Genomic DNA, 16011 nt, shown 5'->3' with positions numbered 1-16011 from the left:
AGGACATAGTGGAAATGGAAAGGTGCAAAAGAGAGCGACTAAGATGATTACAGGACTGGGGCACCTTCCTTAGGAGGAAAGGCTACTGTGTTTGGGCCTCTTCAGCCTAGAAAAGAGACGCCTGAGGGGGGACATGACTGAGACGTACAAAATTATGCATGAGAAGGATAAAGTGGATAGAGAGATGCTATTTACACTCTCACATAACACCAGAACCAGGGGACAGCCACTAAAATTGAGTGTTGGGAGGGTTAGGACAGACAAAAGAAAATATTTCTTTACTCAGCGTGTGGTTGGTCTGTGGAACTCCTTTCCGCAGGATGTGGTGACGGGATCTGGCCTGGATGCCTTTAAAAGGGGATTGGACAAGTTTCTGGAGGAAAAATCCATTACGGGTTACGTGATGTGTATGCGCAACCACCTGATTTTAGAAATGGGCTATGTCAGAATGCCAGTGCAAGGGAGGGCACCGGGATGAGGTCTCTTGTTATCTGGTGTGCTCCTGGGGCATTTGGTGGGCTGCTGTGAGATACAGGAAGCTGGACTAGATAGTCCAGTGGGGCTGTTCTTATGTTCCTTGCCACAGTTGCCTGCAGCTCTCCAAAGCAACCCTCTCCGCCTTGCCTTTGCCTTTCAGAGGAAGGGCACTGGGCCACAATCCTATCCACACTTTCCTGGGAGTAAGCCCCATTGACTATAATGGGATTTACTTCTGTGTAGACATACCTAGGATTGGGCTTTTGGTCACACTTTTTTCTGAAATACAGAAGCAGACAGTGGGGGGGGGAGAATGTGAGGGAAGTGATTCTGGACCTTTGGAAGGTACAGACAAGTGAGGGGAGGGACAGCAGGAGAGGTGCTAACTGCAATTATGAGATGGGGGAATGTGCTTGTGGGAGGGGGTGGGGTGAGGCGATGAGGAGAGAAGTGCCAATTTCCTGCTTGTGTATTTGAGAAAAAAGAGTGCAACCAAAAGCCCAATCCTAGGCATGCCTACTCAGAAGTAAGTCCCACAGGCACATTCCCCTCCAATGTCGTCCCCCCCAGTCTTTGGCTGCAATCCTAACCACACTTTCCTGAGAGTAAGCCCCAGTGAACAAACTAGGACTTACTTCTGAGTAGACTTGGTTAGGATTGTGCCCTTTGTCATGTAATGATTTAATTGTATTAATTATATTAAGTAAAAATTAATTGTAATGTAGTAATTTAATGTAAGTAAAAAACTGGGAGCATGCCTTGACAATTTAAGTGCTTTGACAGTGTGCTGTGAGCTGAAAAAGGTTGAAAATGGCTGGCCTAAATTGTGGTACTGCAAGTCACTTTTGGATTTCCCACTACCTTCTCATCCTTTTGTTTTAGCATTAGTCTTTTCAGTCACTGTGCATCAGTTTAAAGAAGATGAAAATGGGGAATTTGCTTGTTAAAGATGGAATAGTGGTGACCTAGAGCAGGGTTGTCCAAACTTTTTGGCAGGAGGGCCACATCATCTCTCTGACACTGTGTCGGGGGCAGGGAAAGAAAAATTAATTTACATTTAAAATTTGAATAAATTTACGTAAATGAATATATTAGAGATCGAACTTGAATGAATGAAGGTCTTGCAATAGCTCAAGGCCTATAAAAGGCCTTGCACAAAGCAAGGCCGGCCTTTGCTTTGCTGCTGCATCACAAATGTGAAACAGCAAGTAGTGGAGGGAGCCCTTGTCCCACAGCTCACACAAGAGGTTGAACAATTGCTCTTACACTGAGAGCAGTTGTGTTGGGCCAGTGCGGGCTCTCGCAAGTCTCCGTAGGGTCAGAGGCTCATTGGAGACTGGGAGCTCCCCGCGAGCCGTATTGGGAGTCCCTGGAACCATGAATAGCCCCCAAGCTGAGGTTTGGGCACCCCTAACCTAGAGTATGAAATGTCCAATCAACATACAAGAAAACGAGTGTCTTTTGTCAGGGATTTATAATGTTTCCTTATGCCAATGCCTTTTGTCAGAAATTTCTGTTTGCTGATGATGTCAGCAGGACCTGAGTGATGAGTTTCAAGTTTTCCTGGGCCAAACAGAAAAATCTAATATTTGCTGAAGGGGGGGGGACCATCAGGAGGCATGAGGTAAGCATGTGGAAGCAGCTCCTTCATGTAAGTGAAGGTACCATTTGCAGACATGCCTGATATAAGCATATTTGAAACTTCAGTGCTAATTTGTTAGAGGTAATCAAATATTTGGTAGCTTGTTTAGTATTTTAGTAGCAGATATGCTTTACATTCAGTATACTGTGTAACTGTTTGGCTTCTTTTTTCTGGTGTTTTAATTGTTTCAGCTGATTTAAAAAGAGATACCTAAGAATGCCTTTATGTCAGTTTACGAAAAAGATTCACTGGAGAAATTCTTATCACTGTAACACATTACTTGACAACTCTGCCTTGCATTCATTAATGTAATATTTACATGGGTAAACGTACGGATCTATTTTTGAAGATCATTTACTTTATGAATGCGATAATTCTTTCAGAAGTGGTCTGACTTGCTTCTTTAAATAGCTGCTTAAATATTTGCTATTGCAGTTCAGTGATATCACAGCTTTTTCTTTTGTTTACCTGCCCTCTCATGGGCTGTTAAGTTGGAAGATAAGAGGATTCCCATTCTGACCTTTCAAATAGCTCAAGTGGTGTTGTATTTTTAAAAGTACTAAACCAGACTCAACTAATGGAATCTAAGTAGTATGCAAAGATTATAGTCGGAACTTGGAAGGTCTGAATTATCTTTTAAGCATTTACGGTAAGACTATTGTACAAACCATTTGGCATTCGCTATGCAGAAATTAGCATTTAATTGTGTAGTCTGAACATGATTGTAGTAAAGGCTAGAAAGATTATTTTTAATACAACTATTGCCAGGACGCGCACTGACGAATTGTATTATTTCTTACAAGTGGTTAAAGTGAATTAGATTTTTTGAGTAGTATCCCAAGAACGTTAGTATTGACTAGGTCCTATTGAAATTAATTGAACTTGAGGGACAGTCCAATCCTATGCTTGCCAGTGCCCAGGGCTACAGCAGTGCTGAAATGGTGACCACTGTATCCTGTGGGCACTGGGCTACCCCAGGAGTCTCGTGGGGGTAAGGAAGCGTTTGCTCCTTTACCCTGGGTCATGCTATAGCACCAGTGCGTCTCCTTGGATCCTCTCCCGCTTTTGAGAAGTCTTGGAACTGAGGAGGCCTGTGTTGAGCTGCCTGGGCCAGAAAGGAGCATAGGATACAGCAGAAGAGCCTGCGTTGTCTCTGCCCTCCTCTGGGTCCAATTCTCCCCCACCTTCTTGAAATAAATACAGTTTTGCCTTCTTGAAATAAATACAATTGTACAATGTATGAGAAGCCTTTCCCCTTCTGATTGCTCTGTTCATATAACAGAATGTACCTACCCCTACCCACAGAATGAACCCACCATTAAAGATAAACATTTATTTCAGAAGCTTTTGTTCTCTTACATGGTAACCTCTTGTTAATGTAGCGTACAAAAAAGCAGTATTCACTTCTATCCAAACATGTTAGACAGCCCCCAAGTTAGTTAAATGGATGATGATCTACTGTGTTTTCATAACTTGAATAGCTACATGCTCAAATGGTTTTCTGAATCAGACTTTCATTATCAGTTCAGATTGAGAATCAATTCTTAAATGTAAAATGCCCTATATATGTGCTATAGTATGCAAATAAAATATTGATTACAAGAATATGCCTTCCATCAATAAAATGTACTAGCTTTAGTAATTTAAAGAAAACAGTGAGTTTTGAATTAATTTTTCATGTCGCTTCACTTACCTAGAAAAATACCTTTATTGAAATTTAAACAAAGACTGGGAAAACAAGAGTGGCCTTTCATACAATAATGAAACCATAGCCGATGACTGCCATTTTTATATATACAATCTCTCTCTCAAAACTGAAACTGCATAGATGAAGTTGATTTACTTTGTGCGCAGAGGCTGAATGAAATCCAATTGGAGCTTACTTGAACACTGTTTTGATGTAAGATTCAAAGCTTCTGCAAATTTATTTTATCTTCTACATTTGCTGATCTTCGGCTTGTAAATCCTGTTGAAGGAGAATAAAAATGACTGCTGCCTGATGGGAATTAAATGTCTGAAGTTCAAAGCAGTTTGCACATCAGAGCAAATGTCAATCAAGTGAACATCTTGCAAGCTAGGCAGGGAACGAATTTCTCCATGGGGAAGAGATCAAAGTGGGAGTCACAGCTCTGTTTTCTCCCTCGGGATGCAGTTTCGATCAGTTGTTCATTAAAGTGAATGCAGAAGGAAGGTTTATATATATAATATATAAAAAGTAAAGGAGAAGAAACAGAGGTTGGGGTAGGAATGGAGGTACTTTATCCTGAAACTAAAATTAAGATCACATTTTGATCATTTCTAATTGTAAAAACTATTGTACACCAAAGTTACTTTTTTCTGGAGCTGTGTGAGTGTTCTTACCGTTACAGGTTTGCATTGTTGCTGCAATATCACGGGGCCATATTTTGAAATCTGTGTGATTAATATACAGTCTACTATTTGACAAGACAGAGGAGCTACATATGCAACTCTCCTTTTCTGAGGAGGCCTCAGAAGCATATAGGTATAGGTAGCCTCATATAGGCTACCTCTATGTTTTATTTGTCTAGAGAGATTGAAAATTCATTTTATTTTTTGCAAATTGTATCGTGATAGTGATGGAAATGTTTGGTATTTATATGTTACACTTGGGTACCTTTTTAAGGATGAAAAATTAAAACTTAAAATGGATAATTCAGTAGGACAGAAGCATTAATACTAGTCAATTGGTTGCTTTTCCTGGAGATGTTGGAAACAATGGCCATTATTTGACAGCTACCAAAGGCTTGTGAATGAGCAGGAATTTTCTCGGTTTTCTTTTACAAGATGGCCAACATGTGCAATAGGCAATGCTTGTGTGCACATGGAGCATTTTCCCTCTTAAAAGATAATAGGAAATCACTATACAGGCATGAACTCTGTGGGGCTTTCTTCTAAGTATGCATAATTAGGGTTGGGGCATAGTTGCATTTCTGTCAGTAGGGAGTATTTGTGTATATAGCTGCATGCAGGACTGCAAACAATGTACAGTCGTGTATAGCTGTACAGCCGTATCTATAGGGGATACATTCCTGCTGCTACCATGGATACCCAAAACTGCAGAGACCAGTGAACCCCCAACTTGTTTCGCTTAAGGCATTCTGGGGCGCTAATCAGCCCAATCAGAAGGAAGACTTCAAAGCATTCGCAGTCAATGTAAAGTACCAAAATATTTGGTTTGGAGGAAAAGCACTAACAAGCAAGCGCAAAGGGGAAGCAGTTTGGAGGGCTGCAAACACTATCCCCACTGGCAGCAAAAGTGTCTGAAGCAGGACGCAGGCAGCACAGGAGAAAGCAATGGGGATATGGTGGTGATGATACAAACAGAACCAAAGCAGATGAGTCATGAGCACGATAGGGGGAGGAATATGTGAACCACAGATAACTGAAACAGTAGAAACTGATTCTGCGGCTATGGGGGGGTGCGACTGTACAAATCAATCAAAGCTGTGATTAAGGATGCAGTCCTATGCACAGTGGGAGTAAGCTACACTGAACACACTTACTTCCGAGGAAACATGCATAGGATTATGCTGTAATTTTCTTAAATTTTCCTTACGTAAGATTGAAACATAAAATATATTTGAAATGTTTACTGATTTGTAATTATATTTGAATACACCAGAACTAGTAATGTAAAATACTCAAAAGCAGACTTGGATTGTTTATAGTTTGGGAGGGTTTATAGTATCTTAGGTATTTTAAAAGTTATCTAGCAGTGCATGCTCTTGATATTTTGAATATTCAGCAAAACCATACGTATCTGCTTCTTTCTGTGGACCCAATGTGTACTTTACTGCAGTGGCAGGTAACCACTGAAAAACAAATTCACTGTGGTCCAGAACCAAGTTGCCATAGTAACACATAGAAAGTTGGATTGTATTGAGTCTCCCCATATCGTCTCACTGATTCCCACACCACTGCCGTGCTTAGCTCTTTCCTGCAACTGATGCTAGCATGGGGATGTGATAACAGTGTGATGAGGGTGACCTGTGTGATCCCACCTTCCATACATATAGAAAGCCAAAGTAATGGAACCCCATCCTTTTGACCCCTTTTCCCTAGTGCTTATCTGATACACTTCAATGAGGCATCAGGATGTAGACAGTGTTAACCACTAAGATTTATAGTTTGGAACATTTATACAAGTTGCTCGTTTTAAAAAGAATATATCATAATATTTGCCTGATACAAAACTTTTGTTTTATTTTGTTTGTTTTAAATGCTGGCTTGTTTTTCATTTTATTTTATACCATTTCTATTCTGCAAGGCAGCACAACTACTGTTGGAAAGCAGTATATAAATATTCTTAATAATAATAAAAGAAAACAATAAAAACACTCCAAACATAATCAAACACTTTTGAGAATTTAGAACTTAGACCATGTAAATACGTTGAGCTTTCCTTTTGTTAGATGTCTGTTGAACTATTTAAGTTGTGAGCTGCCCTCTTACAGAAGTGAATCTGATTAACCTTCCTGTCCTTTTGTCAGGCCTTATGGCAATGACAAAAGTGTAACCATTTTCCCCTAATATAAACTGAGATAGGATTCCCATACTTAAAAGACAGAGGAAGCTGTTTGCCTTATTGATCTCGGTATTGTTTTTCATTTCAGGTTTGATGGAAATTTTAACACTAATGTGTCTAGAACTATTAGTTGTGATAGACTGTCTACCACAGTGAACAGCAGAGCGTTCAATCCTGGACGTGATTTAAATTCCGGTAAGTAATGGGTTTACAAAATGGATTTGTTTTGTAGATGTGGCTGCATCTTGCTACAGGGAATTAGCATCAAGTGCCATAGCAACCAAGTGTTATCCATCCCTGAAACTGCTGCACAATTTTTTGACTTGAGATTTAATGACTGACAGATCATTTCTATCATAAGGATTTTATTCACTTACTAATTTCTTGCAAAGTATTATGCCAAAAAAAAAAAAAATGCTTGTGCTGTATAGCACTCCATATACTTTCAGTTCCTCTGCCTGCCCTGCAGTCAATAATATTGGCTTTCAGTGGTGACAGTCCAAGATGCCTCTTGGAACTTATTAGAGCTCATCTAATGTGCAGATTCTTTTGCAGCAATCAATATTAACTTTGATGTACAAAGACACCCTAAAACATTTCTTTGATGTTGCAATGGAGTTTCTGTCTTGAGAACTGACCTATTTGTTTGGCATACTTTCAGGCCGGAGGTGTGACTGTCTAAGGCTGTGAGGCTTTCCTCAAGAGATCTAGCCTTTGTTAGTGCTACAGGCTTTGCTTTTTATCTTCCTCTTCAAATGGAAATAAATTTGGCTTGAATGGTTTATAAAGTGAATGAGCGCTCTGTTTTGTCATTTTATTTATTGCAATAATTTGATGGCCTGTGGTAGTAGATTTAAAAGTTAGTCCCCATTTCATTTGCTTATACAAATGTGGTTTGGGGACAGAGTGAAGGGATGTGGACTGTGAAATGGCTTGAAGGTTATGGGGGAGAGGTACATTTGGGTATGAATAACCTGCATGTTTTTTTAGGCCTGCTTGTTTTTTTCTCAACATGTCTCCTTTAAGTGACCTTTCTAGGGTTGATCTTACTCTACTTAGGATGAAGACAGACATATGAAAAAGACAACTCTCAGTACATGCTTCAGCCACTCCACAAGCATGCTTTTTAATAGTGGAGCTAACAGACTAGCATAGCATCCAATGAAACACTCAGTTTTGCTCTTCTTCCCTCACTTGCTCACTACAAGTGCTGCCCTCTGCAGCTGAAATAAACTAGCCTCCTGCTTTGCAGCAGGGCACCAAAGATTAGAGCAGTGTAGGTAGCTCCTTGCTTTAACAGTGCTTTGTTGACTTACTTTTCCTGGATGAAAAGGTAGTGATGGCAAAAGTAGCAAATGGGAAGGGAGCAGAGGGCAGGGAGGACAAAACAGATGACTTGAACCAACATTCCATTTCCTGTTAAGCTTGTGTGTCAGGTTCCATTGCAAAACCAGGAAGAACTTGCTGTTCATCCTGTTTTAATATCTATGCTCAGCCTTAAGAGTGCTGGCTAATGGGGTGAATATAGATTCTTAATAGCTGTGCTGCTGCCACATTCCTTCCCAGTTCAGCTCTGTCCTATGGCCTTGTTGCTTGTGTGCATATATTGTCCATGGACCTGTTGCTGCCATTTTAGGACATATCTCATCTTCCTGTTAGTGATTTAATGGGGCAGGAGGTAAGGGAAGAGGCCATGGTGTAGCTTATAAGGATCTATGAGGTGCTTCTGACTGTTCTAAGAGATCCATGTCACTTTGTAACTTAATGCCAATGTGATTGGAAGTTAATAATTTTAAAAGGCGCTTTTTAAAAAGTGAGAGTTTCTATTTGCAAGAGTTTCTATTTTAGTGGTTCACCATAAACCAGAAATTATAAAAGCAAAAACAGTGTTTTCCCAAACCCAGCAGATTTTTTAATGCAGTTCCTAATTTTCTGCAGGAAATTACAACCTAGCAGGTTTGAATGAAATATCAAATATTATCATCATTGTCACCTGGTTTGTATTTTTGTATGTGTGGGAGTTAGTGCCACCCACTTTTAGTGTTCCTTGGTGGTTAGAATATGTTGATTTGCACTAGGTGGGGAAAAGCCTCACAAATTTAGCAATATAATAAAGTTTCCCCAAAATAAAGGTAAAAGATAGTAAAGCCACTTATTGTTACTGATCTGTCTATTAGTAAGAAATCTATCAGTAGAAACCCATGTTTTAAGGGGAAAAAAATTATCTCTTTCCAAGTAGACAGACCGTTCCTGAAATTCAAACAGGTTTGTACCATTCAGTGCAGCCTCAATATCCTTTCTTCCTTATCTTCATCTTCAGAAAGTTCTGGTATTTCTTTTCCTTCAGTTAGTTCATTGCTGCTTCCCTAGGGAGAGCTGCCAATTTTGCCATAACCCTGTGCTTATTTTTCTATGACCACAGAGTACAATCTTCTGTGAGATAAGCAGGGACTACTTCAGCTGGAAAAATAAGCTTTTTTCCCCCTTTAGGTGCACTTTTATTTTCCATCTATAAAAGCTGCAAGAATTCCCCACAGAGGTTTCATGCTTTCTTCCACGCTACAAACCCTAAGAGATCTGCTTTTGGGGCTCTTATTTTTCCTCATTCTAAGCCTTTTAATCTCTAAAACGCTTTCCTGTACTTTAATATTCTCTCATGTCTATAGCAAAACCAGTTTGGGGACAAGTTCCATACTCACAAGAGACTGGCAAAGGGTGTTGCAAGGTAACTGCCTTTCAACTTAAAGCTGCATTTGTCAAACGGCTTTTTAGTTCAAGAATCACAAGGTAACTAGTGTTGGTTTAACGCTCTGCTAAGTTCTCTTTTGCAGTTTTATTCCAAGCGCCTATATGAAGAGGCTTGCTAAGATTGCAGCATCCTAAGATTACATATCCTAACATTTAGGTTGGGTGTACCTTTTTCTAATGCTGGCATCCAATAGAATTTGAACTAACAGCAATATTTTTTTCAGGTAAATCAATGAAATGTTAGGTAATGAATGTCTCCTAGTGAGAGTATTCTTTTTGTTGAGTCACTATTATTAATTACTGGCCTAGTAACAACCTGCCATCTGAAAATAGGAGTGACTGATAGATGTCTCAAAATATGTGCCAAACAAGAGTCTTTGTGCCTGGCTTGTAGTGTTGCAGTGGATTATTCTAAGGATGCATCAAAACTTTCTGTGGGGCTATCTGTTTTCTAGGGAACAAAATGCCTGGTGCCTTAATGCTAAGAAATGGAGTGGCTGGAAGTAACATGCTTTGATCTGGAAGCCTTTCTCTTCTTTCCAGATCAGTGGGAACTAGTTAGTTACTGTTGGTAAGGAATATCAGAGAACCAGGCTGGTGTAGCGGTTTGGGAGGTGGACTCAGACCTGGAAGACCCAGGTTTGAATCCCCCCTCAGTCATGAAGCTTCCTTGGGTGACCTTGGGCCAGTCACTTTCTCTCAGCCTCACCTACCTCACAGGGTTGTTTTAAGGAAAAAAGGAGGGGAGCAGCCATGTACACCGCCCTGAGCTCTTTGGAGGAAGGGCAGTAGAAAAAATGTGATTAAAAAGAAATATTTGTAACACTAACAACACAGATTTATTGTACCATAACCTTTCATGAAGTGCTATCTGTTGGTACACTTCCATGCACAATAGCTGGGTTTGAGCATAACACAAAATGTTTTACAGCGCAATCCTAACTTGCGGTGGAACAGATAGACCAGCGAGCCTGTGCTGCATCCAGCGCAAGTTTCGGGTGCTTAGTGGCTCAGCCTGGGGCAAGAGGAATTGCTTCCCCTTACCCTAGGGAGAACCACTGCAGCCCCCAATGGGGCTACTCAGATGTGCACCACCTCCAGAGATAGCGCAAATCCAAGCAGCCTGGAGCTGGCCCAGGCTGAATGGGAACGGAGTTAGGATCCAGCATCAGATCCTGGCCCTGCCTCCCACTCCCCTTCTGCCCCTGGGAATGCCTGCTGTCCTCCCTCCCCAAAACGCCTTCCTCCCGCCTCCTTCCCACCCTCCCTGACCCATGAGCTGGCCAGGCTCGGCCAGTGCAAACTCACCTTCCCCGGGGCCTACAACAGTGTGGAGAGGCTAGCGCAGGTCCCTAACTGGCTCCGGAGTGGTGCAAAAGTGCTTTACAACACTTTCACGACACTCCTGGGCCAGCACAACGGACTTGCACCAGCCTAATGTCATGTTAGGATTGCGTCCTTAGCTGTTTAGCTAAACAATGGCTTCATATTGCATCTGAATGCAAACCTGCCACATACTGTATTTTGGTTGGGGCTGACAAACCAGTATCTGAAACCATAATTTGAAGCTGGCTTACAAACCATTGTTTGTCTGAACTGTGGTTTCTTGTTATGTCTAACCTTTGATAAACCAGAGTTAGGGCCATTGCTCCACCTCTAGAGACTGCTGCACCATGGAGATAGGAATGAAATTAAGAAGCTTATGTCCTTAGCACAGGGGTGTCCAAAGTTTTTGGCAGGAGGGCCACATCATCTCTCTGACACTGTGTCGGGGGCCAGGGAAAAAAAGAATTAATTTACATTTCAAATTTGAATAAATTTACTTAAGTTTACATAAACAAATATATTAAAGATGAACTTATATGAATGAATTTTTTTTTTTTTATTTACTTACTTTAAGACATGGGTACAGGAAAAATCACAAACATATATGTACAGGGTAATACACAAGGGAAAAAACACCAGGAAATCGCAGAACTGTAGCTGATACTCTTATGTTTCCCTACCTATCATCCTTGAATAACTTATTGTTTATCTAACCACTCATACAATGGTTTCCACAATTTCTGTATTCTCTCTATTTCGCCATCTCCCAATCTTTCCGTCAATACATCTATTTCAACCATCTCATATAATTTCTCAATCCACATCTCTACAGTGGGAGTATCAGGGTTCTTCCACAATCTAGCATACACCAATCTCGCTGCAGTAATTGCATACAACAAAATATGTTTAAGATCATTGTTATAACTTTCAGGAAAAATACTCAAGAGAAACAGTTCTGGTTGGAAATGTATTTCACAATTAAAAATAATTTGAATAGTTCTATTTATTTTTTGCCAAAAATTTTTGGCCTTAGGGCAAAGCCACCACATATGATAAAAAAAACCTTTCATCTCTTTGCATTTCCAACACTTATCGCATGTGCCGGGATACATTTTTGCTAATCTATCTGGAGACAGGTACCATCTATAAAACATTTTGTATATGTTTTCTTTCATTGTTACTGCCTTAATTATCTTCATATTTCTCTTCCAAAGCTGGTCCCAATTATTCATTGTTATATTATGTCCAATATTTTTTGCCCATATAATCATTACCTCTTTTACCGATTCGTCTACCATTTCCATACTCAACAAATATTGATACATCCTTCTGATATAATTTGGCTCATTTGATAAAAATATTTTATCAAATTCCGTCTCCTCTGGGTAGATTCCTTCTTTTTTATCTTTCAACCATCTTGTTTTAATCTGTAACTCCGTCAACCAATCCAGTTCAATCCCTTTCTCCCACAATACCTCTTTTGAGTACATAACTGCTTTCTCATCTAATAATTCATCATATCTCCTATTCTGTGAACCTCGCAACCACATTGGCCTAGTATCAATTTCTAACGGTTTCACCCATCTTGGAATCTTCTCGTAAACTTTATATCTGATTTGTTCCCAGACAAACAACAATGCTCTTCTTATCAGATGTTGTTTAAAGTAACTATGATATTTGGCTTTATCATAAATCAAAAAGGCATGTGGACCAACCTGCAAATCGTGTAGTTCTAATTTTAACTCTCTAGATTTTTCGGCTTCTGCCCAATCCTTTATCCAATTTAATGCCGCTGCATAGTAATAAATTTCCCAATTTGGCATTCCGAAACCAGCTCGTTCTTTCACATCTTGTAATAATTTCATCTTTATTCTAGCTTTTTTCCCTTGCCAAATGAAATTAGCCATCATTTTATTCAAATCTTGAAAGAACACCTTTTTTAATAAAATTGGGATTGTCTGAAATAAGAATAATATTCTTGGCAGCACATTTGACTTAACTGTTGCTATTCTACCCAACAATGATAAATTTAATCCATTCCATCTTTTTATGTCTTTCTTAATCTCCATCATTAACTTTAGAAAATTATTTTCCATCAACTCACTACATTTATCTGATACAGTAATTCCCAAATATTTAACTTTCTTTGTGATATTAATACCAAATTCCTGTAGTTGCTGTTTCTCTTGTTTTCTCATATTTTTCACTAATATTTTCGTTTTATCATAATTTATCCTCAATCCTGCCATTTTACCGTATTCTGTCAGATTCTCTATCAAATATTTTAAAGACTGGGTTGGATTCTCCAAGATAAAAGTGAGATCGTCTGCATAAGCTTGAATTTTAAATTCTTCATTTTGGACCTTCACTCCCACAATTCTTTCATCTCTTCTTACTATATTATTTAATATTTCCAGAGTTATAATAAACAGTAATGGAGATAGAGGGCATCCTTGTCTTGTTCCCTGCTGGATTTCTATCATTCTTGTTATGTCACCATTTATCTTTATTCTTGCCGTTTGTTTGGTATATATCTTCTCTATAACCCTTATAAACTTTGGCCCAAAGTTCATCTGGTACATTTGTTGAATCATAAAGTTCCAATTTACTCTATCAAATGCTTTATGCGCATCTACGAAAATTAATTAACAAATATATTAAAGATGAACTTATATGAATGAATGATGGTCTTGCAATAGCTCAAGGCCTATAAAAGGCCTTGCACAAAGCAAGGCTGGCCTTTCCTTTGCTGCCGCTACTGCATCACAGACGTGAAACAGCAAGCAGTGGAGGGAGTCCTCATCCAGCAGCTCACGCAAGAGGTCAAACAGTCGCCCTCATGCTGAGAGCAGTTGCGTCAGGCCAGTGCGGGCCCCAGCAAGTCTCTGGAGGGCCAAAGGCTCATTGGAGACTGGGGGCTCCCTGAGGGCCGCATTGGGAGTCCTTGAGGGCCGCAAGTGGCCCCAGGGCCGGGGTTTGGGCACCCCTGCCTTAGCATCTGGATACCAAAAGTGGACAAACAAACCTGTTGTGTGTCTGGAAGTAGTGTGGGTTTTTAGCAATGGTTAGCAAATGCCATGGCATTACATGTCACATAAACTCAAATACACATGTGTAAAAAATAATGTAAATAGTGAAACCTAAAAGACCATAAAATGCAAACCATCCCTTGTATCTCCATACCTGTGTTTTTTTTTACCAGCCTGTTCATACATTGGATAAAAGAGACCTCTGTGTCACAGTGAATCTGCCAGTTTTTAAGGTGGTAACTAGACTTTTGTGGGGGTTTTTCAGTGACAAGATACTTTGCATACCCTCAGTAGCACTCTCTTCATTCAGAACTGAGTCCTAGAAGTGCAAACATGCATTTCCTGAGATCATTCCTTTAAATGCAAGATGTTTAGGAGACCTTAGCTAGAGGTTTGGATGTGAACACTTAAGAGATCAGTGCTGACTGTATGTAGCTCTGGTTCAATGCTGGCCAAACCATGGAAGAAAGATTAAAATTTACAAAATCCTATACGAAAGTTCTGTTAGTCCTTGCTGATTACCAAATTACCTTAGAGGTGTGAAGGACACAACAGAAAGCAAGCTCTTTGTGAAGAGAGTCTTATCATTTTCCGATTCCCTTTGAAGTTATGTAAAATTTAGCACTTACAGATAACGCAAGATATAAAAGCACATTGGAATCATTAACTAATTGATCTTCAAAGTATAGTACAAACATTTACTAGAAGTGGAGCATAATTGCTCATTATCTAACTTACTTTAATAAGTCACATCTTGGGTATTAAAGTTTAGAGTGCCTTAGGCTGGTGAGAGGGCAGAACCTTTTCCATAGTATATACACATAATGGCTGTAATTTGCAGAAGACAAAAATAGGTCAGTTCTGGTCGCAGTTACAAACACTGACTATTGTAGAATTCCATATTTATTGTCTTTTATGGTTGCTGAACTGCATGTAATCACCATACAAGACTGATTTTTCCCCCCTTTTCGGGCATTTGCCTGGTTTTGAAAATCAAGCAGTGTTGTGCTGCTGCTGTTGTTTTCCACCTGTAACATTCCTGAATGTTGTTGTTCTTTAAATACAATCTAATTGTCATTGGTCAACACATTGCCTACCATAGGAACTGACTCGGTTGCTCTTATGACTCATTTTAAAAAAAGTCCAAGATTTTGATTTTGGATTATGGTTCGAGGTAGCTAATGTGGGAAAACAGTCTGGTGGTTGGGTTCCAGAGCAAGCAGAGAACGTTCCAAAGGGCCAGAGGCTGATGGTCCTGGATGGGATGGTTCTCAGATTCTGGGGCAGCAAGGCAGGGCACAATCTTCTTTTTCAGGTGAACATAAAAATGTTCATTATAATATTAGCTTGCTGGGTTACGTCAAAGGTTCATCTAGTTGAGCATCCTATCCACACAGTGGCACAGCAGGAACCTTTGAAAATCCACATGACAGGAGAGAGAAGCATTTTTCTCTCCTGCCATGGATAGCTCAAATTAGTTTGCTCAGGGCTAGCAATGATCCTGTTGTCTTCCCATGTTGACTAGTTGGTTGCATTTTCCCTTCTGGCATCTGTTTGGTGGGATATTACTGTGCAGCACAGGCATACAATGAGCTGTTTTGATGGTGTAGAGATGGGCAGCTCAATCCTAGGCTGCCCTGCCACTGGCACCAAAGCTCCAGCATTGGTGGTGGGTGTTGCAAATGTGTTGTAAGGCATGTTTGCACCACCCAGAGAGGAAGCCGCCGCAGGTGAGCAGGTAAGCACTGAGCGGGATGGGAGGCACATTGTAATTTGATTCCTGCAATTTGTGTTGCATGTCGCTTTGGCCTCTGCTAGCTCTCTAGCCAGGTCCACCAGAGAGGTGGGAATAATTGAGGGTATAGTTTGCATGTCTGCCAGGAATGATGTTGACCTGATTCTTTCAGTTTTCACTGATTTTGATATACGCTAACCCTAAAGTGGGAACATGAAAAACTACTGTAGATACAGTGCAGGAATTAATTTAAAGAAGGGTTGTAGGTCAGTGATAGAGCACATGCTTTGCATGTTCCATGTTTAGTCCCTAGCATCTCCAAGTATCTCCTAGTATCTCCAGTTAAAGGAGTTCTGGGAAGGATCTCCAGAGATGCCTTAAAGAGACCATGTCAGCCAGAAACTGGCCTAGATGTTCAGTAGCTTAACTTGCTGTAATTCAGTTCTATAAAAGCTAGGGGAAGCGCTCTTCAGGACCTTCGGAATGTTTGCATGCATACGTTTGCACC

General features: G+C 40.1%; 1 protein-coding gene across 1 annotated transcript in view; it reads left to right on the top strand.

The window, feature by feature from the left end:
* Nucleotides 1-16011, top strand: part of CACHD1 (cache domain containing 1) — a 164825-nt gene that overhangs the window by 86902 nt on the left and 61912 nt on the right. The window contains exon 4 of the mRNA XM_066625926.1: nt 6754-6860. Within this exon, the coding sequence (XP_066482023.1) occupies nt 6754-6860 (107 nt within the window). The remainder of the gene's footprint in view (nt 1-6753; nt 6861-16011) is intronic.

This window comes from Tiliqua scincoides, chromosome 4 (genome assembly GCF_035046505.1).
Source record: "Tiliqua scincoides isolate rTilSci1 chromosome 4, rTilSci1.hap2, whole genome shotgun sequence".
NCBI lineage: Eukaryota > Metazoa > Chordata > Lepidosauria > Squamata > Scincidae > Tiliqua > Tiliqua scincoides.
The sequence above is the reverse complement of the archived record's forward strand: the minus strand, read 5'-3'. Positions and strand labels throughout refer to the sequence as shown.